The sequence below is a fragment of the Cyprinus carpio genome, chromosome A7, assembly GCF_018340385.1.
Source record: "Cyprinus carpio isolate SPL01 chromosome A7, ASM1834038v1, whole genome shotgun sequence".
In the NCBI taxonomy this organism is placed as follows: domain Eukaryota; kingdom Metazoa; phylum Chordata; class Actinopteri; order Cypriniformes; family Cyprinidae; genus Cyprinus; species Cyprinus carpio.
In genome coordinates this window covers 35591279-35614836 of record NC_056578.1, presented here as the reverse complement: position 1 = coordinate 35614836, position 23558 = coordinate 35591279, and the positions used below count along the sequence as shown (strand labels likewise).

At 39.5% G+C, this 23558-nt stretch overlaps 1 protein-coding gene across 2 annotated transcripts; it reads left to right on the top strand.

The window, feature by feature from the left end:
* Positions 1-443: 443 nt before the first annotated feature.
* Positions 444-22762, top strand: LOC109050309 (B-cadherin-like). 2 transcript variants are annotated; one of them, XM_042760966.1, is made up of 16 exons: positions 446-1353; positions 1496-1610; positions 3334-3578; positions 5225-5353; positions 5436-5591; positions 5887-6034; positions 6164-6336; positions 6420-6548; positions 6644-6829; positions 6913-7157; positions 7992-8134; positions 8206-8430; positions 8537-8755; positions 9143-9270; positions 18785-18928; positions 21949-22762. In XM_042760966.1, exons 1-16 carry the CDS (start codon positions 1303-1305, stop codon positions 22153-22155), a joined length of 2643 nt encoding a protein of 880 aa, XP_042616900.1. In that variant the 5' UTR covers positions 446-1302; the 3' UTR covers positions 22156-22762. The 2 variants fall into 2 exon arrangements, with proteins under 2 accessions (XP_042616901.1, XP_042616900.1); XM_042760967.1 differs by lacking the exons at positions 5887-6034; positions 6164-6336 and having other exon boundaries at positions 444-1353.
* Positions 22763-23558: the final 796 nt, after the last annotated feature.

Genomic DNA, 23558 nt, shown 5'->3' with positions numbered 1-23558 from the left:
TATCTCAGAGGCCTGAGGCATCCCAAGCTGAAGAGAAAGTAAACAAGGGCCACTGGCAGATATGTTGTTTTCTGTTCTCTCACTCGCAATTAGCTATGGATATCCGAGTAATCTTTTAAATTAGCAAAAATATGAAGGTCAATAATATAATACAAAGCAAACATTAGGTCTTATTAGGGAGATTATTGTGTTATTGTCGGGGGGAAGGGCCCAATGATGACTATGAAAGTCATAATCATTGCATCATTAGCCTTGACGTAAATCATCAGGGTCAGAGGAAATACCGATCAAATGAGTAAACTACTAAGGAAGATGTGCAATATGAGCTAAAACTAAAATTGTTCTGATATGAGTTCACATGACCATAAACGGCGTAGGTTTGGTGGGGATGTCACCTGTGTTTGTCTGTGTTATAGGAGTGTCTAAAAGTCATACATGTGATGGGAAGTTCGGCTCTTTTCAGAGAGCCGGCTCTTTTGGCTCAGCTCCCAAAGAAGAGCCGGCTCTTTCGACTCCCGAACGGCTCTTAATTGAGGATTTTTTTGTAGGCCTTTATTTTACCATAACTTTGCAAAAATTAATGGTTTGTGTGTTGAAAACCCTTTCATGTGCAGTATTTTTATGAGAATCCTTATAATTGCCTAATTTTGTGCATTTATTTTGTTACACAACCATTCTTTTGTTTGTTTTGTTTAATATTTTAATCAAACATTTTATTGCACAAATTAACAACAAAACAGCAAATAAATCCACAGAACAGAACTAGAACCAAACTCAAGCAAACAGTATAAATGTCCTCAGTGAAGATTGGCATTCAAAAAAAACAGATGCCTCAGCTTTGATGGACTGATCCTATTTCTTCTTTCTGTGATTATCTGCCCTGTTTCACCCCCCTCCCCCTCCCCTCTCTGTTTTTACATAATGTTATGATCCCATATCCTCACATCTAATTGGCCGCGATGCGATTGCTGACCAATCAAAACAAAGTTCTGCCTTGAGGTAAGCGGCGAAAGGAAAAAAAACTGGGAGCCGGCTCTCACTCGATGCGAGCCGGCTCTTCTGATTCACTACAAAGCATCGGCTCTCAGAGCCGCATCTTTTGCGCATGACACATCGCTATTGGACATGTAATTACCGGTTGCGGGAGGTCACCTGGCTGCGTCAGAAAGCTATACCTGATGCAGACCATTTATTCAATTTGCGGCTGTTGAGACGGTGGAAGGAACTGCTGTGTTGTATTTTAAAGACTTCGCAGTATTAAAGCGCTGAAGGATTTATTTTACAAGACTTTTAGCGTGTCTAATGGCGTGTGCAAGGACTGTGCGATTGGGAGTTATCATTTTTCTTTGTGAGGTAAGTTGAGATTTTATTATTATTATTTTTTGATCATCGAGTAACTTAACATACCGAAAATTGACGCGGAGTTTCGGACAATGCAGTCTTCAGTTTGTTATTTGTTCAGTTTTTTCTCATTTGTTTTGTTTTGTTTGGTCAGGTATTGTCGCATGGATATGCAGAGGAGTCGACATGTACGCCTGGGTATGAGTCGGAGTTATTCGTTTTTAAAGTCCACAGAGATCACCTTCATAGGGGAAAAAGACTAGGAAGAGGTAGGCGGTTTTCACAAATCTCATAAAAATGCTAAAGCACCTGAACGTTGTTCAAAATATTTTAAGCATTAAACTATTTCTAAACAAAGCAAAGTACACTTACTCTGTCGGTTTGAAAAATATTTTAAATTAAACAAATTTTAGATCTCTCATATGTCAGGATGTGAGGTCAGGAGTTAAATCAAAGTCTCTGAAAATCATGTTCAAGGGCTTACGTAATCATGGAATTTCAGAGACTTATTGTGACTAATTCAGATGTGTTCGTTCCTGTGAGTTTCTGTGGGTGTGGGACAAGAAGAATAGGGCCAACAAATTTAACTTTTTTTTATTATTTTTTAAGTGTTTGAAATTATCCTAGATATTTTTGTATTATCTGAATTTTACGTTTCTAACATTTCTATTTTAATATTTCTATTAATGCAATTGTTTTGCAAGTAGTGTCATGTAATTTTTTTTTCTCTTAAGTTGTACTATCCGTAAGTCATGCCAGGTAAAGTTTGTGAATATTTTATTATTTTTTATTTTTTAGCTTTGGATTTTTATCCCCTCATCTCACATGCTGCCATAGTGATTTATCCTTTCATACTAGACTAACACTCTTAAAGCCATTTAAACCCCCCCCCTTTAACCAGTAGGGGTTTCATATTGCAATTGATCTGTAGTTTCTCTGTACATCTTGGAGAGAGCATCCTTTCAGTGTCCCACTAATGGTGGCTTTTTCTTAAAGGCTGATTGGTTTCATCACTTCCTTTTAGACCACTAATGGATATCCGCACTGCCATTGCAAACCTCTGTATAGCGGGATAGTGTTTGTTTAAATTATGGTATGTAGTTTTGGTAAAAGGATTGACACAGTCAGCATTATTCTGTTGTAGGACATAAAGAATGCATGTTAGCTATACCACATGTGAAACATTGGACTTTTTTTTATTGCAAATTGAAATTCTTTATTGTGGCAGGGGATGCAGTACTTCTCCAAAATGTGTTGTCGCCTTTGGTACCCTCAAAGGCTCATCAGTAGCTATGGTTCCATCCACATATTTTTAAACAAATTTTGGGATATTTCAGAATGGAAATGTGCATTTAGAAAAAAAAAAAAAAAAAAATTAAACATTTGAGCATTTTTTTTAAAATCAAATAAGACATGCAAATTAACAAAGATGTAATAAAAATTTCAGAATTGCCCAACAAACTCACTGACTTTGCCTCGACAAATCATGTGATTGGGGCACTGTTAGAGCAGTAATCCAATCTCATCGCACACCTTCTCAAATGTTATTTTAATTTTCACATGTCTGAGCAAAAGTCCATCACCAGAATGATTTGCTATAATCACCTCTCATAACTGTCCCACACGATTGCATTCCCAAACATCAGGATGGATGAAAACATAGGCCTAGCTAGTCAGACTCAAAAACCCTTTCATCAAATCAGAGGTTTGATCTTTCAAACAAATACAGAGCGGTTAAATTGTTGATTAATACAATGAATGAATTACTTAAACACTCAATATTGTGGGTGGAAAAACAAACTAAGCAAGTTGCTTCCCCTCATGCTTAAAGCAACATCTATAATTTTTTGTTTGAAACATTTGATCTATTTAAAGTGTTGTGAAGAATTGAGGCTGTACCACTGCAAGTGTCTTAAATTGACTTTACTAAAGTTCTGAGTCTTGGGGATAACTATATGTATTTTTTTTCTTTTTAAATAAACCCTGCCTCAGTAACTTTCAATAACTGCGATGGAAGAACAAGAACCCTCTTTCAGTCCGTTGACAAGCGGTTTGATGTGAATACGGATGGGACTGTAATGCTGCAGAGACAAGTGACTCTTCATGACGGCCACAAGGTGTTTTCTGTGCACGCTTGGGACTCCAGTGGCAAGAAGCACACTGTATCTGTCAAAGTTGAGCATATCCGCCATCATAAGGAGCATCACATGGATACAGTCATGAACATCTCTCCAGAGGTACAAATACATTTCATGCAAGAAACTGCTGTGCAATACAGTGCAAACCTGACCTCTACTGGACACTTCAGTTTTTATGTATGGTACTTTACTGTGGTACATGGTATATGGATATATTTAGTTAGTCTGTACATGTTTATTAGGATAAACGTACCTATTAAGCTCACCAAAATCTACTTTGTGACATTTTTAGTGCCCAAGATATCAGTTTCAGTACAAGAAATTATATTCAAATAAAATATGAATCTCACACAATAATATTTAAATGAAAAAAGCATTTCAATAAAGATGTACATCATTAAATGAAAAAAGTCTGAATGTGCTTAATGGGTACATTTTTGTACCCTTTAAGCACACCCCTGTTCCCAATAAGCTCACATCTTATTTTAAACAATCCTGTTAAACATCAAATAACAAAAACCAATAAACTTGCCTCATTATAAAGCCTCTTATTAAATGGATGTCAACTTATTTTTATTCTCTTATGCCTAGAATACACAACACGATTTTTGCCCCGGTTTTCCATAAATTTACAGTCAGGGGAAGTTGATGCTAGTTGCCAAAGGTCAGAGCCAGTCTGCAGATTTGAGTTGACTGATTCCATAGAAATCGTGTAGTGTATGCAGACTTTTTTTTAGTTTCAGACTTTGATTCCATCCAGTCGGAGGAGATCAAACATGTTGGATATTTTCAGGCAGTTTTAGAACACACATTGCTTTCATTTGTCATTTCTCCTAGCAACAATGTACACGTTCCTGCTTGAGTTTTTTTGTGATTGGAACAATTTGAAAGTCTGGTAATGTATGATCCTCAGTTGTTTAGTGTATGATGCCCAGTTTTCCTTTGTGACTATTTACAAAGTCAGTAAGCCAATTATGCCTGGTGTTTTAAAAATCTGTTCAAATTTTAAAAGTCGTGCAGTGTATTCCAGGCTTTAGTCAAAAAAAAAATATATATATTTTTTTTTTTTCCCTGGACAGATATGACAGGTTTCTGATGGCTACTACTTTGTACAGACGACATGCCTCTTTCATATTTGGGCATAAACTATAGTTACGTCTAGATTTTGTCATCTTAAAGCTGTGAAAATAAGTTATTAATCATTTAATAAAGATTAACTTAAAGTGACAACCATCAGTTAATATTTAAAGTCTATAGCCCTATTCGGACGGTAATTGTTTCTTAGGGGGATGTAAGTGATTTTCACCATTTACAAGGGGTGGGTGGTGATTTTTAATGCTGTCCGAATCCAGGATGTCAGTGTTTTTCTCACTACCCCTGTAAAAATCCCCGGCCAAATTACCTACTTTTTTTTTTTTTTTTTTTTTTTGACAAACACCAAGGTCGTGTGGTGATTTAATTGCTGTCTGAATCCACATCTCTGAGTTTACGAGAAGAAATCGATTAAAAATTCTTAGGGTATGTTTACTGATACTGTTTTTACCAGAACAATTTTAGTAGTCTGTAGCTGTAATAAACATTTTAATATTCAAAAGTTTCAAGCTGCCTTGATCACGCACAAAAATCAGCAAATGCCAAAATGTTGTTTTTCATGTTCACTAGTACAAAAGTGTTCTATCTTTAATTGTAAACAAATGTTTTGTCATTCAGTGTGTTTTACTAACCTATTTATCTAATATTTTTAGATGGAATTGCCCTCTGATCAGGTTCTGACTTTTCCAAAGTCTTCAAAGAGAGCAAAGAGAGGTTGGGTTATACCTCCATTCCATGTACCTGAGAATAGCAGAGGTCCGTTCCCAGTGAAGCTGGTCCAGGTGAGTGGAAATCATTAAAGGACTGTTCAGAAAGAGGTTTGTTTGTCACTGACTTTGTTCTCTTGTTGCTTTCTGTGTTTAGATAAAGTCAGACTATGCCAAGGAAACTCAAATGCAATACAGCATCACCGGTGAAGGGGCAAATGAGGACCCAAAGGGAATTTTCACTGTTGAAAGATTATCAGGGAATCTCCTTGTGACTCAGCCACTTGACAGAGAAAAAAAAGCTTCATACAGAGTAAGCTGATTTTTAGTCTCAAACATTTAAAATCAACATTTAGTTCTTGGTGTGTTTAAAGCATTGAACTGTCTGATCACTCTTAATTCTTTGAAAACTGTCCTCTTTTAATCAGTTTTTTTTTTCACGTGTTTGCATGACACCTTGCATTTTAAATTTGTATATCTACTAAAGATTAAGATGTTTTTCTTGCACATCAGTGTCTCGAAGCTAATAAACATGGACTAAAATACTTTAAAGAAGCTCATTCAGTATTTGCCCCTTAACATGCCCAAATTTATTCTAATTTCTTTAGCTTATAGCTCATGCTACAGCACGTGATGTGAGTAATATAGAAGAAAAACCAATGGAAATTGTCATCAACGTGATCGACCAAAATGATAATAGGCCTGTGTTTACTCAAAATCCTTTTAATGGACATGTTCATGAAGCTGCTGGAAAAGGTAGGTGTATGGTGCAGTTTCTCAATAAAATGGCTTGTATGCTTTTTTTTTTCCTTTCTTTTTTTTCTCCCCTTCAAATGCCTCTGCAGCTTTTACCCCACCTAATTAGTCTTTATTCTCTCACCAAAGGTTATGAGTTTATGACGGTCACAGCCACTGATGCAGATGACCCAGAAACGAACAATGGTATAGTCAGCTATGTGATTGTCAGCCAAGAGCCACAATTTCCAAAACCAAACATGTTTGATATCAACATTTTATCTGGAACCATTCGTGTGCGAGAACCAGGCATGGACAGAGAGGCGAGAAGTGACATTTGATGAATCTCAAAGTGGTGATAAAATGTCTTGATGTAAACAAACTCATTGGTCATCTTCCTTTTCAGCAATGGCCCAGATATACTTTGTTAATAGTGGCCGCTGACATGGAAGGAGAAGGTTTGGCAACCACTGGCACAGCTGTTATTACTGTTACTGACAGCAATGATAACCCACCACAGTTTGAGCAAACTTTGGTAATGTATATTTATGTATTCAGAATGTTATACTGTACCATTTATAGGTGTTTGAACTCCTTAATACTTAATGCATACCATACATCTTATTTTAGCACACCGTATCCATCCCAGAGAATGAATTAGGGGCTATAGTGGCCAAACTTACAGTTACTGATGGAGATGAAGTTGGATCACCTGCCTGGTCAACCAAGTATCGGATTATTAGTGGTGACAAGGGTGGGTTTTTCAGCGTCAGTACTGGACCCAGCCAGCTGGAGGGCATCATCACCACTGTAAAGGTACTGTGTGCTGCTCATGTGTTTGTCCAGTGAATTAATAGTGATGACATGCCTTAGTAAAAGACACTTTATTTTCCATTTAGCCCCTGGACTTTGAGAAGACAAAGCAATACGTTCTGTCTGTGGTTGTTGAGAATGATGATCCTTTTGTTGGTTCTTTGCCCACTTCCACTGCCACAGTCACTGTCAATGTAGAAGATGTGAATGAGCCTCCCGAGTTTAATCCAAAGGAGAAGGTTATTTTCAAACCTGAAGATTCACCAGTTGATACTGTATTGGTTACGTATACAGCCACTGATCCAGATACTGGAAAATCACAGAAAATGACGTAAGGAATTTACTTTTTTTGTTTTTTAATAAGCGTTTCCTTTTCTGACTGATTCCTCTAAAGGCTACCAGGTCTGATAGTTAACAAAAATCAAATAGTTATAATAGCATTGATAGTACATAAGCATTGATATACTGTTCATAAATTCTGAGTTTTAATCTAATCTAGAGATGTGCAGTTAATTGCAATACAGTTTTGATTTCGGCCTCCAACAATTATGGAAATACAATAACCGAGAAAACGATTATTGTGCCCCATTCTGCCCCCTTTCCAGTGGTGCGCTTTGCTCCTCAATAAAAGCCTAATTTCATGTGCAAATGAGTAAAATCATGTAACGTGACTTGCTAAATGGGATGTTTGATTTATCAAAGTTAATACAATACAATTAATCAGTATTGACCAAAATAATCATGATTGTGATTTTTGCCATAATCGAGCAGCCCTAATTTAATCGTATTGGAAGGTTTGAATGCATTGAAGACTTTAAAGCATCTGGCTGTCCCTTACCCTAGTCTCACTTCACTAGTATAACTACTGACAACCACCTTAGCATCTGTCTAGCAGCTACCAAGCAAGGTTTATATCCTGCCCACTATCAAATTTCTTCCACCCAGCCTTCAAACCACAGCATTTCTGTATATAACTTTGAATTTCAAATTTTTAAACCTTCAGGCAAGACTGGTCAGACCAACATTAAGTTGTTCTTGATGAACATTTCTAGTTTTAACGTGTTTCTTTCTTTCTTACTTTATTTCTTTATTTCTTTCCTTCTTTCCTTCTTTCCTTCTTTCCTTCTTTCCTTCTTTCCTTCTTTCTTTCTTTCTTTCTTTCCAGGTATAAAATGTGGGCTGATGATGCTGGCTGGCTAAGTGTGTCTCCAGAGACTGGAGTGATCAAAGTGAGGAACCTTATGGATAGAGAATCTGCCTATGTCAAAGATGGCAAATACAGAGTTATCATATTGGCCGTGGATGATGGTAATTTGTTTTTCTAGGTAGAAGGAATTCTTGCAGCATAGCCTTTTTCTAATGTTTGTGCTTGTTTGCAGCGACATCTCCAGCGACTGGCACAGGAACCCTGGTAATTGAATTGGAGAATGTAAATGACAACGCTCCTATTATTAATGAAAGCAATATAACAATTTGTAATCGTGGATCAGCCCCATTTCTTCTCTCTATAACGGACAAAGATGGACCTCCTTTTGGTGCACCCTTTAGTGTTGAGACCCAAGGAGAAACCAGTAAAAACTGGTCCACCTCGATGAATGACACATGTGAGCAATTCCAAATGTTACGAAATTTAACTCATTCTTTCACAGTAAAACGGCTGGCTGGTTGATAGTGGCTACATGTCTAACTATTACAATGTGCCCATTTTAGCAACTGGTGTTTTTCTGCAACTCAAGTCTACATTGGAGCAAGGGGACTACAATGTAGTCCTGAGAGTTTATGATCAACATAGGCTGTATCAGGACAGCTCCATTCAAGCAACTGTGTGTGACTGCACAGGAGATCAAGTCCTGTGTGCCAAAAACCGGTTAGGGGGGCTGCCACTATCTGGAGTACTTGGGATCCTGGGAGCAATCTCGACTCTGCTGCGTATGTAGTTTCTCATGCTTTTTTGTGTCCTGATCCCTGGCAGTCAAATCAAATGAGGCTAAAGAAATTAATTGTAGCTGGTTTATTTGATTGTCATAGTCAATACACTAGGCATACAGTAACTGTGTGCTCTCTATACTGCTCATTTTAGCAAATGTAGTTTGTCTGTGTGCATACAGATGGTTGGTGTAAATAAACTATGCTGCAGAAAAGGAGTCATATGCTAGTATGCTATTCCAAACAAATTCAGTGTTTGAACTGAACTCCTTCCTTAAGATCAAGAGCAGTCTGATTTTATGTCTTTGTTCCTTTTGTTTATTCCTCATTACTACTGAATTTTCTTTAAAGTTTGCTATTGTAAGTTATGTTGTGTTCCTTGTACCACAGTGCTCGTTCTTCTGCTTTTATTCCTGAGGAGGAAAAGCAGTACCAAAAAAGAACTCCTCCTTCCTGAAGATGATGTAAGAGACAACATCTACTATTATGATGAGGAAGGCGGTGGAGAAGACGATCAGGTTGGTTGTAATTTGATAAACTTTAAGGTGTTTATTAGTTTTTTATGGCTAAATTCATAATGTTTGTTTTTAAATTCGAAACTAAATATTGACAGTCAAGCATCCTGTTATTTGATGTTATTTGATTGTTTTATTGCAGGAAAACCTTGCCTGCAGCGCTGTCTTTTTGCTTAATTTTTTTTTGTAGTATAAGCATTTCTGAAAATTTTTGAACTACTTAGTATGGAGTTCCTTGGTCTGTAACAAGGCATAGCTATCTAATAAATAGCTTTGTGGTTTGGGTTCCATGTAAACGTAACATTCAAATGTCAATGGTCTGAACCTGTGTGCAGTTATATTTGTAGTAGCTTGCAATGATTTAATGTTGATAGCTTGATGTTTGTAGTTTGAGACTCTATACTGCCCTTCTCAGGGCTTAAAGTTCTCCGGCACCGTGCTGGATCTCCGGCGTGCGGCGTTTAGCTGTGGATAAAAAAAATTTCATCCTACGTTTAAAAACTCTTGTTGATATTACCTTCGAGTTCATGAGTTCACCTACCAGTTTATAAGAGGAACACAGCTTTCACTCTCAACCAAACTAACATTACTAGCTCAATAGTATCCTAGCCAATCAGAAGTTTTTACTCTTACAGTCGAGGCCAAAAATATTGGCCCCCTTGGTAAATATGATCAAAAAAGGCTGTGAGAATTCATCTGCATTGTTAATCCTTTTGGTCTTTTATTTAAAAAAATCACACACATGTATCCTTTCATTGGATAATAAGAATTTAATATGGGGGGAAATATCATTATGAAATGTTTTTCTCTAATACACATTGGCCACAATTAATAGCCCCCTTTTATTCAATACTTTTTGAAACCTCCATTGGGCAGTTTAACAGGTCTAAATTTTCTCCTATAATGCCTGATGAGGTTAGAGAACACCTGACAAGAGATCAGAAACAATTCCTTCATCCAGAATCACTCCAGACCCTTTAGATTCCCAGCTCAATGTTGGTGCTTCTCCTCTTCAGTTCACTCCTCTTATTTTCCGTAGGGTTCAGGTCAGAGGACTGGAATGGCTATAGCAGAAGCTTGGTTTTGAGCTCAGTGACCCATTTCTGTTGTTTTTGAGGTTTGTGTTTGGGTTATTGTACGGTTGGAAGATCCAAACATGGCCCATTGTAAGATTTCTAACAGAGTCAGTCACTTACTGATTTTTTTTTTTTTTTTTTTTTTTTTTTTTTTATCCGTTGGTATTTGATAGAATCCATGATGCCATGCATCTAAACAAGATGTCCAGGACCTCCAGCAGAAATATAGTCCCACAACATCAAAAATACTGCAGTATATTTCATTGTAAACATGGGGTACTTTTTTTTCTCTGTGTTCACCAAACCCATCTTGAGTGTTTGCTGCTAAAAAGCTCTTTTTTTTTTTTTTAGTTTCATCTGATCATAGAATCCACTCCCATTTAAAGTTCCAGTCATGGCTGATAACTGAATATGCTTTAGTTTGTTTTTGAATGAGCTAGGAGAATTTTTCTTGTAACCCTCCCAAACAACATGTGTTGATGTAGGTTCTGTTTGACGATTTTTTTTTAAAAGGTTTTCTGAACCAGAGATTTAACTATTTTCTGCAATTCTCCAGCTGTGACCCTTGGAGAGTCTTTAGCTACTCAAACTCTCCTTCTCACCGCACATTAGGACGATATAGACACACGTCCTCTTCCAGGCAGTTTTGTAACATTTTCTGTTGGTTGGAAATTCTTAATTATAGCCCTGGTGGAAATGGGAATTTTCACTGCTCTAGCTCTTTTCTTAAAGCCAATTCAACAATTTGTGAAGCTCAATTATCTTTTGCTGCACATCAGAAATACATTCTTTGGTTTTTCTCATTGTGATGGATGATTAAGGGAATTTGGGCTTTGTTTTCCCTCCTCTTTATATTTCTGTGAAACAGGAAGCCAGAGCTGGATGATTTCATGTTTATAATCATGCTGGAGTTCTCAAAATTGTGAATATAAATGGGAATATACTTCAGAGATATTTTACTAATAAGAATTTATAGGGGGGCCAATAATTGTGACCAACGAGTATTTGAGAAAAACATTCATTTCATAATGATATTTCTCCTCCGTTTTAAATTCTTATTATCCAATGAAAGGATACATTTTTGTGAAATTTTTTAAATAAAAGACCAAAAGGATTAACAATGCAGATGAATTTTCACAGCCTTTTTTGATCATATTTACCAAGGGGGGCAATATTTTTGGCCTCGACTGTATAAACACTAGATGCGCATTAGCTGACAAATGGAAAAGAAGCCTGGGTCTCGAGCGCTACACATTGAAAAAGCTGTGAGGCACAATGGTCAAGCTTTCCAACTAGCGCCATATTTACGTAGGAAAGCTATTAAAGCAGCGGAGCTTTGTAAACAGCTCAGAATAATCACGTCATCTCCATAAGGATGATATGATTGCCAGAACAAATTTACCAGGTTTTTTGAAAGAGTCCTCTTCACACATGATCTATTAATGATAACTTCCCGGTAATTTACCAGTAAAGCCTGTACTTGTGAAAGGGCCTTAACTCTTCCTCTGCATATGTGGTGAGTTTGGGTTGCTTAATTAACGTTCATCTGTGAAAACTCACTTGATTTGTAACGTAAATCATTTAACCCTATCCCAACACAGGAGAATACATACACATATTTCTAAATATGAGAATTATTGTTCATCGCGATTTCAAAATAAAAGTTTCTGACTTTGCATATGGCCAAATATTAAAATTAAATGGGTTTAAACGTTATTGAAGCATCACCAGGCATTGTTGCATCCAGTGGGGACATAATTGATTATAATGACTTCTACTGTGTTTTTACGCGTTGCATCACACCGCGTAAACACAAAATCATGTCTGCATTTGTGGTCGGAGAAACGACAAACAAGAAGCGCTACTCTACACCAGCAGTTCTCAATTCCAGTCCTTGCGCCCCTAGCTCTGAACAGTGTTGTAAATGCAACTTAACCACTGATTTCTAGTTGTGTCCTCTTTTGGAAGGCCAAACAAAGTATTTTCGTTTTCACAACGAAACAGCATCTCCACAACATGGAAGTGGCGGCAACAGCGAGAAAAGTTACGCAGCCTTTGTCAAGTCAAGTCAAGTCACTTTTATTGTCACATCACCACAGCACATGTGCCTTGGTGAGTGAAATTCTTGGGAGCGTGCACCAGAAATTGCAGAAACAGTTAACATATAACCATACAGACTTCAACAGGTGAAAATATGCAATATGCACACACATATAGTCAGTACACACAGTGTACTATTGGACATACTTACAGTTAGCACTACACATTTTACGCAATATGTACATACATACAGTTAGCACTACACATTATACATTATACACAGAATGTACACATTCTACATTATGTAGACATATATACGCATGAAAATATGCTAAGGTGCAACAGAGTGTACGTGGGCTGGATACAGAAATGTTATGGATGTGCAATGGATGGAATCCAGTGGTAGCAGGTAGATTATTGTATTAAATAGTTCGGTGTTGAATGACTACAACGGTGTTGTAGACCTTTTTCCCCATGCCAGGGTTGAAGTCTCGAGCCGTCAGAGAGTCTGCTGCAAATCATTCAAAAAAAAAAAAGCTATCCCTCAGTCGGCTAGTGCGGGATCGGATGCTGCGGAGACGTCTTCCTGAGGGCAGCAGAGAGAGCAGTCTGTGGGAAGGATGGCTGGAGTCACTGATGATCCTCCGGGATTTCCTTATACACCGCCTGGTGTAGATGTCCTGGAGGGAGGGAAGCTCACCTCCAACAATGTGGCTGGCAGTTCGCACGACCCTTTTCAGAGCTTTGCGGTTGCCAGCGGTGCTGTTTCCAAACCAGGCAGTGATGCAGCCCGTCAGGATGCTCTCTATAGTGCAAGTGTAGAATGATCTGAGGATGCTGGGGCTCATTCCAAACTTCCTCAGCCGTCTCAGGAAGAAGAGGCGTTGATGTGCCTTCTTCAGCACTGCATCAGTGTGTGTAGACCAAGTGAGATCTTCACTGATGTTAACACCGAGGAACTTGAAGCTGCTTACCCGCTCCACAGGTCTCTTGTCGATGGTGATGGGTGTGTGTTCTCTGCTCTGTCTCCTGAAATCCACCACCAGCTCCTTGGTCTTGTCGATGTTGAGTGAGAGGTGGTTCTCCTGACACCATTTAGTCAGGGTGCTCACCTCCTCTCTGTAGGCCGTCTCATCGTTGTCGGTGATCAGGCCTATCACCGTTGTGTCATCAGCGAATTTGATGATGACGTTGGAGCTGTGTGTGGCTGTACAGTCGTGTGTACAGGGAGTATAGGAGCGGGCTGAGGACACAGCCCTGAGGAGCACCAGTGTTGAGGGTCAGCGGGGATGAAGTATTGTTGCCCATTCTGACCACCTGGCTTCTGCCTGTTAGGAAGTCCAGAATCCAGCTGCACAGAGATCTGTTTAGTCCCAGAGTCTGGAGCTTCGTAACAAGTGTGGCAGGCACTATGGTGTTAAATGCTGAGCTGTAGTCCACAAACCGCATTCTCACATAGGTGTTCTTATTTTCCAGGTGGGAGAGAGCAGTGTGTAGGGTGAAAGCAATAGCATCGTCTGTAGAACGGTTTCTAAGATATGCAAATTGTAGCGGATCCTGTGAGACAGGCAGCACAGAGCAGATGTAGTCTCTGATGAGTCTCTCAAAACACTTGCTGTCAGAGCAACAGGCCTCCAGTCATTCAAGCATGCGATTTTATTTTTCTTTGGTATGGGCACAATAGTGGATTTTTTTAAGCTTGAGGGAACCACAGACAGAGAGAGGGAGAGGTTGAAAATGTCTGTAAAAACACCGGCTAGCTGGAATGCGCATGCTCAGAGCACACGGCCTGGGATGCCATCAGGACCCGCAGCCTTGCGGATATTCACCCGTGAGAAGGATCGGGTCACATCCGCGACAGAGACGGAGAGTGCACTCACATCTTCTGCAGCAGCTGTGGGAGCGCTCTCTGTGTGGGTGGTGTTGTGAGCCTCGAAAAGAGCATAAAAGTTATTCAGCTCGTCCGGTAGAGAGGCGGCAATGTTCACAGTAGCTGGTTTGTTCCCTTTAAAGTCTGTGATTTTATTGATTCCCTGCCACATGCCTCTTGCATCGCTGGTGTTGAATTGTTCTTCAACTTTGTTTTTGTATTGTCTTTTTGCGGCTTTGATGGATTTCCTGAGATCGTAACTGGCTTGTTTGCGATCATCAGCGTTTCCGGATTTAAAAGCGGATGTCCGCGCTGACAAGGCTGCTCGAACATCGCTATTAATCCACGGTTTTTGGTTGGGGTAGATGTGGATTGTTTTTGTCGGCACTACATCTTCTACACACTTCCTGATGAAACACGTTACAGTTTCTGAGTACGCCTCTATGTCGTCATCAGACGCTGCCCGGAACATGTCCCAGTCCACGTGATCAAAACAGTCTTGTAGTATAGCATCTGATTGGTCCGACCAGCATTGCATTGTCCTGAGGGCGGGTGCTTCCCGTTTCAGTTTCTGCCTATAAGCAGGCAGCAGCAGAATGGAAGAGTGATCCAATTTGCTGAAAGGTGGGCGTGGGAGAGATTTGTAGGCGTCCCGGAAAGGAGAGTAGCAGTGGTCCAGTACACGATCACCACGCGTGTTGATGGTGATGTGTTGAAAATATTTCGGAGCTATCGTTCTGAAGTTGGCTTTGTTAAAGTCCCCCATAACAATAAACGCTGCATCTGGGTACGTGGTTTCCTGCTCACTTATATTCCCATACAGTTCCTTGAGTGCCTGGTCTGTGTTGGCTTGAGGGAGAATGTAAACAGCGGTAATTATGACCGCTGTGAAATCCCTCAGTAGCCAGAATGTTCGACACAGAAGCATATGAAATTCCAGATCAGGGGAGCAGAAGGATTTAATAGTGTAGGTTCCTTTCATCACACCACGAGTTGTTGATAAAGAAACGAACGCCCCCAACCTCTGCTTTTCCCTGTGAGCTCTTTCGTTCTGTCCGAGCGGTGCACGGAGAACCCCGTAAGCTCGATGGCTGAGTCTGGAACCACTGCAGACATCCAGGTTTCTGTGAGGCAAATAATGCAGCAGTCACTTGTTTCTCGTTGGTATGAGATACGTGCCCGCAGTTCGCAAAGTTTGTTGTCCAGTGACTGAACGTTAGCCAGCAAAATGGATGGGAGAGGAGGTCGGAGGGGACGACGTCTGAGTCTGACAAGGACGCCGGCTCTCTTCCCTCTTTTCCGGCGGCGTTTCCTCGGTCGCGCCCGCGCAGCCCAGACAAAGGGCTCTGATGCGGTGTCTGTAAACAAAGCGCCGGCGTTCAAGAACTCAAAGTCCGGTTTGCGTTCCGCGACGTAGGAACCAATGTTTATAAGCGTGTGTCTGTCGTAGACAGTTATACAAACAACATCCAACACGTAGAACAACAAAAAAAAAAAAAGTAAAACAAACGAAAAACTGCAAAGTTTACTCGGAGCTCGCAACACGGCCGCCATGCTCGGCGCCATCTTGGATTGGTTTGGCGCCATCTTTGCGTGAACATTTGAGCGGTGTTATGCAAATCTTCCCACATCGTGACTTGGTGGCGTGTTAGAACGAGCCATTTTAGGGGTGTGTGGTTGACTTAACTTTTATAAAGAATATCTCTTTGGGTTTGAGACTTTAGTCTTTGCAACTTTACAGATCTTCTTTATGCACCGAGAGCTTGTAACACTCCAAGGAGAAAAGAAAACTTGAAATCGCATAATATGACCCCTTTAACAGTGTTGTTCAGTAAAACCATGTACTTGGTTTTGATACTTTATTTGAGGCCAATTATTATTGCCTCATCATTACTTCATATATAAAGTAATATTAAAGCCTGTTTTTCCACTTATTTCTATTTGTATTACTAAAAAATATCAATTACTCACTTGTCAAAATCATATTAGTCAAGCACTAGATTAGCTAAACCATTTCAAAATACAACTGCATTTCTATTATTTGTAATCAAGAAATTTTTTAAATGACAAAATATGTCAAAGTATTAAAATGTTGTCTCGTTTTAGTGAACAAAGTATCTGCATTTTGTCTCACCTTGTGTGCTAAGTGAGTTGTCGCACCCCTGAGTGTGATAAAGCTCATAATTTTCAAGTGTATGACATGGCTTTTATTCTTCAGGTCAGTCATATATTCATGGAAAAAAGTTTGAATAAGGAAAGCTTTAACATAGCATCCTTTCAAATATTAAAAGTTTCCACAGTCATGCATTCTTTGCATGTGCTGCACTTTATTTGTACCATTTTTGTTTTAGTTTATTTATTAGAATTTTTAAAGATAATAACAATATTGATAAGTGAGATCTGATTTTAGTCCTTAAAGTAGTGCAAATCCTTAAAGGGATAGTTCACCCAAAAATCTAAATTATGTCATTAATGACTCACCCTCATGTTGTTCCAAACCCGTGAGACCTCCGTTCATCTTCGGAACACAGTATAAGATATTTTAGATTTAGTCCGAGAGCTTTCTGTCCCTCCATTGAGAATGTATGTACGGTATACTGTCCACGTCCAAAAGGGTAATAAATACATCTTCAAAGTAGTCCATGTGACATCAGAGGGTCCGTTAGAATTTTTTGAAGCATCGAAAATACATTTTGGTCCAAAAAATATCAAAAACTACGACTTTATTCAGCATTGACTTCTCTCCCGGGTCTGTTATGAGCGCGTTCACCTCACATCCGGTTCGCGAACGAATCACTCGATGTAACCGGATCTTCTTGAACCAGTTCACCAAATCGAACTGAATCGTTTGAAACGGTTCGCGTCAACAATAAGCATTAATCCACCAATGACTTAAGCTGTTAACTTTTTTAACATGGCTGACACTCCCTCTGAGTTCAAATAAATCAATATCCCGGAGTAATTCATTTACTCAAACAGTACACTGACTGAACTGATGACCGAGCCAGATAACGAACGAAACATTGACTCGTTCTCGAGTCAACAAACGGTTGCATCGGTTTTCGGATCACCGGTAGTGATGGGAAGTTCTGTTCTTCTCAGCGAACCGGTTAGTTTGATTCAATAAACCGGTTGCCGAAAAACGGTTCACCAGTTCTTTTGCGCTCGACGTAATGACTTCATTGGCGATGATTGCCCTTGATTGAAGCCTTCGGTTTACCCGCGCTCATAACATTAGCACAGAATCGGTTCAGAATCAATCACCAAAAGAACCAGTTCAGTTCAGACGCGCTGTGTGTCAGTCTGAATCATGCATGCGCAGTATCATCAGCTCCTCGGTTCTCGAATCGCACGCGTCCGACAGAAACGGTTCTTGACTCGAGAACAAGTCAATGTTTCGTTCGTTATCTGGCTCGGTTCAGTCAGTGTACTGTTTGAGTAAATGAATTACTCCGGGATATTGGTTTATTTGAACTCAGAGGGAGTGTCAGCCATGTTAAAAAAGTTAACAGCTTAAGTCATTTGTGGATTAATGCTTATTGTTGACGCGAACCGTTTCAAACGATTCAGTTCGATTTGGTGAACTGGTTCAAGAAGATCCGGTTACATCGAGTGATTCGTTCGCGAACCGGATGTGAGGTGAACGCGCTCATAACAGACCCGGGAGAGAAGTCAATGCTGAATAAAGTCGTAGTTTTTTGATATTCTTGGACCAAAATGTATTTTCGATGCTTCAAAAAATTCTAACAGACCCTCTGATGTCACATGGACTACTTTGAAGATGTATTTATTACCCTTTTGGACGTGGACAGTATACCGTACATACATTCTCAATGGAGGGACAGAAAGCTCTCGGACTAAATCTAAAATATCTTATACTGTGTTCCGAAGATGAACGGAGGTCTCACGGGTTTGGAACGACATGAGGGTGAGTCATTAATGACATAATTTTGATTTTTGGGTGAACTATCCCTTTAAGTCCTAGAATGTTTATTCTGCAGTTTCTGTACAAACCCTGATAAAGTTACTAGTTCTTGGACCATTTTTAATGTTTTTGTTATTTAAACTGAACTGTAGTAAACTGTCTTTGTGTATTTCCTATTTTATTCAGTTCCTAGTATTTAATTTACCATTTATTTCTTTTGAACAAAACAATTTCAGAAATTTAATGTTTTAGATTTGTAGGTCATCTTCTACCCTGTCAAGGACAAAGCTGACTGGCAAAACTTGATATCAAAAGCATCCTAAATGTTACATGTGTTTGCACCATATTGTAGTGACTAACCTTTCTTGGTATTGCGGTTTCAAATATCCCACCATAATCTATAATCTGAACCTATCAAGGGCTAATGACAATGGCAGATACGTTACTAGTTAGTTTCAAGGAAAATCATTTTCTTTTCTTTTCTTTTCTTTTTTTTCCCGCTCAGGATTTTTGGTTTGTTTTGCTTTAACCCCTGCCTTCTGCATGCTTTGTAGCAGTTAATTTCCTCTTTGCAGTTCTTTCATATCAAACACCCTTTCTGCACAGGACTATGATTTGAGTGCGTTGCATCGGGGCTTGGACAGCAGACCTGAAGTGTTCCGAAATGATGTGGCGCCCACTTTCCTGTCAGCACCTCAGTATAGAAAACGACCAGGCAATCCTGAGGAGATTGGGACATTCATTGATGATGTAAGTGATCTGTTACTGTCTTAAAGGATTAGTTCACTTCCAGAATAAAAATTTCCCAATAATTTACTTACCCCCTTGACATCCAAGATGTTTATGTCTGTCTTCAGTCAAAAAGGACTTTTCTCCATATTATGGACTTCAATGGTGCGCAATGCATTGAAGGTTAAAATTGCAGTTTCAGTGCAGCTTCAAAGGGGTCTATACAATCCCAGCCAAGAAATAAGGGTCTTATCTAGCGAAATGATCAGTCATTTTCTTAATTTTTTTTTTTACAGCAAATGCTCATCTTGCTCTAACTCTGCTTGCTCATGCGTGTCTGCGGATTACATAATCACATTGGAAACGTCACACGCGGTTAGCTCTTCGTCTGTGTACTTGAGTTCAAAAAGGTAAGCTAGGACGAAAAACTCATTTTCTCCTCAAACTTTAAAATCATCCGACATGGTTGTTTAACCTTTTTTGTAAAGGGTGTTTGACTTTGTACGTTCGCTTTGTAAACATTGAGTAAGTGCTCTGTCACATGCGTGATTATGTAATCTGTGAGGCTGAGCTAGTGCAAGACAAGCATTTGCAATTAAAAAGTGTGTATACGCGCACATGCATACACTCACGGCCACTTTATTAGGTACACCTATTCAATTGCTTGGTTAAACAAATTGCTAATCAGCCAATCACATGGCAGCAACTCAATGTATTTAGGCATCTAGATGTGAAGATGACTTGCTGAAGTTCAAACCGAGCATCAGAATGGGGAAGAAGGGGGATTTAAGTGACTTTGAACGTGTAATGGTTGTTGGTGCCAGACTGGCTGGTCTGAGTATCAAACTAACTAGTTTACAGAGAATGGTCCAAAAAAGAGAAAATATCTAGTGAGTGGCAGTTGTGTGGACGAAAATGCCTTGTTGATGTCAGAGGTCAAAGGAGAATGGGCAGACTGGTTAGAGATGAAAGAAGGGCAACAGTAACTCAAATAACCACTCATTACAACCAAGGTATGCAGAATACCATCTCTGAACACACAACACGTCGAACCCTGAAGCAGATGGGCTACAGCAGCAGAAGTCCACACTGGGTGTTGCTCCTGTCTGCTAAGAACAGGAAACAGAGGCTACAATTCGCACAGGCTCACAAAATTGAACAATAGAAGATTGGAAAAATGTTGCCTGATCTGATAAGTCTCGATTCAGATGGTAGGGTCAGAATTTGGCGTAAAGGACATGAAAGCATGGATCCATCCTGCCTTGTCTCAACGGTTCAGGCTAGTGGTGTAATTGTGTGGGGGATATTTTCTTGGCACACTTTGGGCCCCTTAGTACCAAATGAGCATCGTTTAAATGCCACAGCGTACCTGAGCATTGTTGCTGATCATGTCCATCCCTTTATGACTACAGTGTACTTCCACCAGGAAACTGCACCATGTCACAAAGCTCAAATCTCAGACTGGTTTCTTTGACATGACAATGAGATCACTTAACTCAGATAGTTAGGCCTCTACAGTCACCAGATCTCAATCTAATAGAGCAGCTTTGGGATGTGGTGGAACGGGTGATGTGTGTGTATGAATTATTATTATTTTTTTTTTTTTTAAATGACTAATTTCGCTAGACAAGACCCTTATTCCTTGGCTGGGATCGTGTAGAGCCCTTTGAAACTGTATTGATACTGCAGTTTTGAAGCTTCAATTCGTTGAGCACCATTGAAGTCTATTATATGGAGAAAAATCCTGGAATGTTTTCCTCAAAAACCTTAATTTCTTTTCAGCTGAAGAAAAATAGACATGAACATCTTGGATGACATGGGGGTGGGTAAATTATCAAAAAATTTTTATTCTGGAAGTGAACTAATCCTTTAACCCTTTGAGCAGTATGGTGCCACATATGGGATTTTTATTTCCGTGCTCCTGGGAGTACAGTCCCACATATGGGGTTTAGAGTGTTCGCTGACGTCACATAACTGCCAAATTCAAACTGTGCTTTCGCGGGTTGGCAGACGTTGGGCCAGAGAGAGACGTGCACTGCGCTTGTCATTATCACAACTATGCAATGTTCTTAACCACACAATACATATTTTAGGTTTCAGACATGTAAATACACAAGTACTTGTAAAACAATAAATTTAGATTTTGTAAAATACAAACATGTCTATGGAAGCAACAATAACACATCCATTCAAATTAAAAAAACAAAAAAGTGAAAGTGACATGACATACAGCCAAGTATGGTGACCCATACTCAGAATTCGTGCTCTGCATTTAACCCATCCAAAGTGCACACACAGCAGTGAACACACACCCAGAGCAGTGGGAAGCCATTTATGCTGTGGTGCCCGGGGAGCATTTGGAGATTTGGTGCCTTGCTCAAGGGCACCTCAGTCGTGGTATTGCCGGCCGGAGACTCGAACCCACAACCTTAGGGTTAGGAGTCAAACTCTCTAACCAATAGGCCACGACGTCCCACATTTGCTGATGTGTTTTATTCATATCAGATTATACATAGTGTAAGTAGCTATAAGGTTCACTCTATTCTTCTCCCAGTTCACCGGCCACTTATTACTTGTATTTTGGGAGAAATTGATGAATTCACATGCTGTAAATCCAACTGACAGGAACCAACAAACTTCACCCCCAACAAACATTACAGATCACTACCAAAGATTACAGATCACGATCAAAATCATTTAGAAAGGTTTTTAAATGACAAAACACTCACTTACACATTTTAATTGGAATATCAGATTGTCCATGACATGGTAAGCAAGTTTGTGAATATTTTAAATTAAAAAGGAAAAACGAAATAAAAGTGATCCATCTGTCATAGTGTTATTGCGGCCATGGTGTCATGTGTCAAGGACGACGCGTCGCCATGGAAACAGTAAGGGGAAACGTTCTAAAATAATGGTCGCCTTAAACTCACTGTGGGGGGACCGCTAGAATATTGTAAACTCTCCACTGAAAGGTCTGTTTCATATCTTTTTTATAACAAGGTGTATGTATGGCAATAACACAGCTCTTTGTACCACAGAATCTGAAGGCTGCGGATAACGATTCCAACGCACCCCCATACGACTCCCTCCTGGTGTTTGACTATGAAGGAGGTGGCTCTGATGGGGGTTCACTCAGCTCCCTCAACTCTTCCAGCTCAGGACAGGACCAAGACTATGACTTCCTCAATGAGTGGGGCCCACGCTTTAAGAAGCTGTCGGACATGTTTGGAGGAGGAGAGGATTAAGAATTTAATATTTTCTTTTTTTTTTTTCTTTTTTTTGTCCTCTGCGTAAGAGCCACATTGGTTTAAAAGTGCAAAAATATGAGACCATTTTGTACTTTAATTTATGGTCTGGTGAATTCCATACTATGTTTAAAGTTGGAACTGAAATAATAGCACTGTTCTTGCATCAGCATAAACAAAAAGATTCTTTGAGTTGAAGTGTTCTTTTAATGGGAGCAGTCTTACGAGGAACTTGCCTCTCCCCCTCCCCCTCCCCCTCCCAACTGAAAAGACAATATTTGCTCTGATTGCTCAGTAGGTAAACGGCTATAATATGGCTTAGGATGTTTGTCCAGAGCTCTTTACCTGTATATTTAATGTAATGCTTTTTGAAAAATGAGTTTTTTTTTCAACATTTTAACTTTGGCATTAAAGATTGATCTAAAGCATGAATTATACTGTAAATTTACCATTTTTGAAAGGCACTGATTTTTCAAACTTTTTGTATGATATTTTTAGGCGTCTTCTGTCTTTTTTTTTAATAATTTTTTTACCTCTCAGCTGCAAGAATCTTGACTGATTTAGGCATTGTTTTACACTGCATATTTTATTAAACAAATTTGTTTTACTGTTTTTGTTCAGTCTACATCTTGCATTATACTCAAACATAGGATAATCTTGGTATCGACCAACTTTTGTTTTTCATTTGAGTCAAACCGGTAACTCTTTATTTTACAGTGACCTTGTTATACACTGAACAAAATTATAAATGCAACACTTTTTGTTTTTGCCCCCATTTTTCATGAGCTGAACTCAAAGATCTAAGACTATGTACACAAAAGGCCTATTTCTCTCATTGTTCACAAATCTGTCTAAATCTGTGTTAGTGAGCGCTTCTCCTTTGCCGAGATAATCCATCCACCTCACAGCTGTGGCAAATCAAGATGCTGATTAGACAGCATGATTATTGCACAGGTGTGCCTTTAGCTGGCCACAATAAAAGGCCACTCTAAAATGTGCAGTTTTATCACACAGCACAATGCCACAGATGTTGCAAATTTTGAGGGAGCGTGCAATTGACATGCTGACTGCAGGAATGTCCACCAGAGATGTTGCCCGTGAATTGAATGTTCATTTCTCTACCAAAAGCCATCTCCAAGGGTGTTTTGGAGAATTTGGCAGTACATCCAACCGGCCTCACAACCGCAGACCACGTGTAAACACACCAGCCCAGGACCTCCACATCCAGCATCTTCACCTCCTGATCTAAGACCAGCCACCCAGACAGCTGCTGCAACAATCGGTTTGCATAACCAAAGAATTTCTGCACAAGCTGTCAGAAACCGTCTCAGGGAAGCTCATCTGCATGCTCGTCATCCTCATCAGGGTCTCAACCTGACTGCAGTTCGTCGTTGTAACCGACT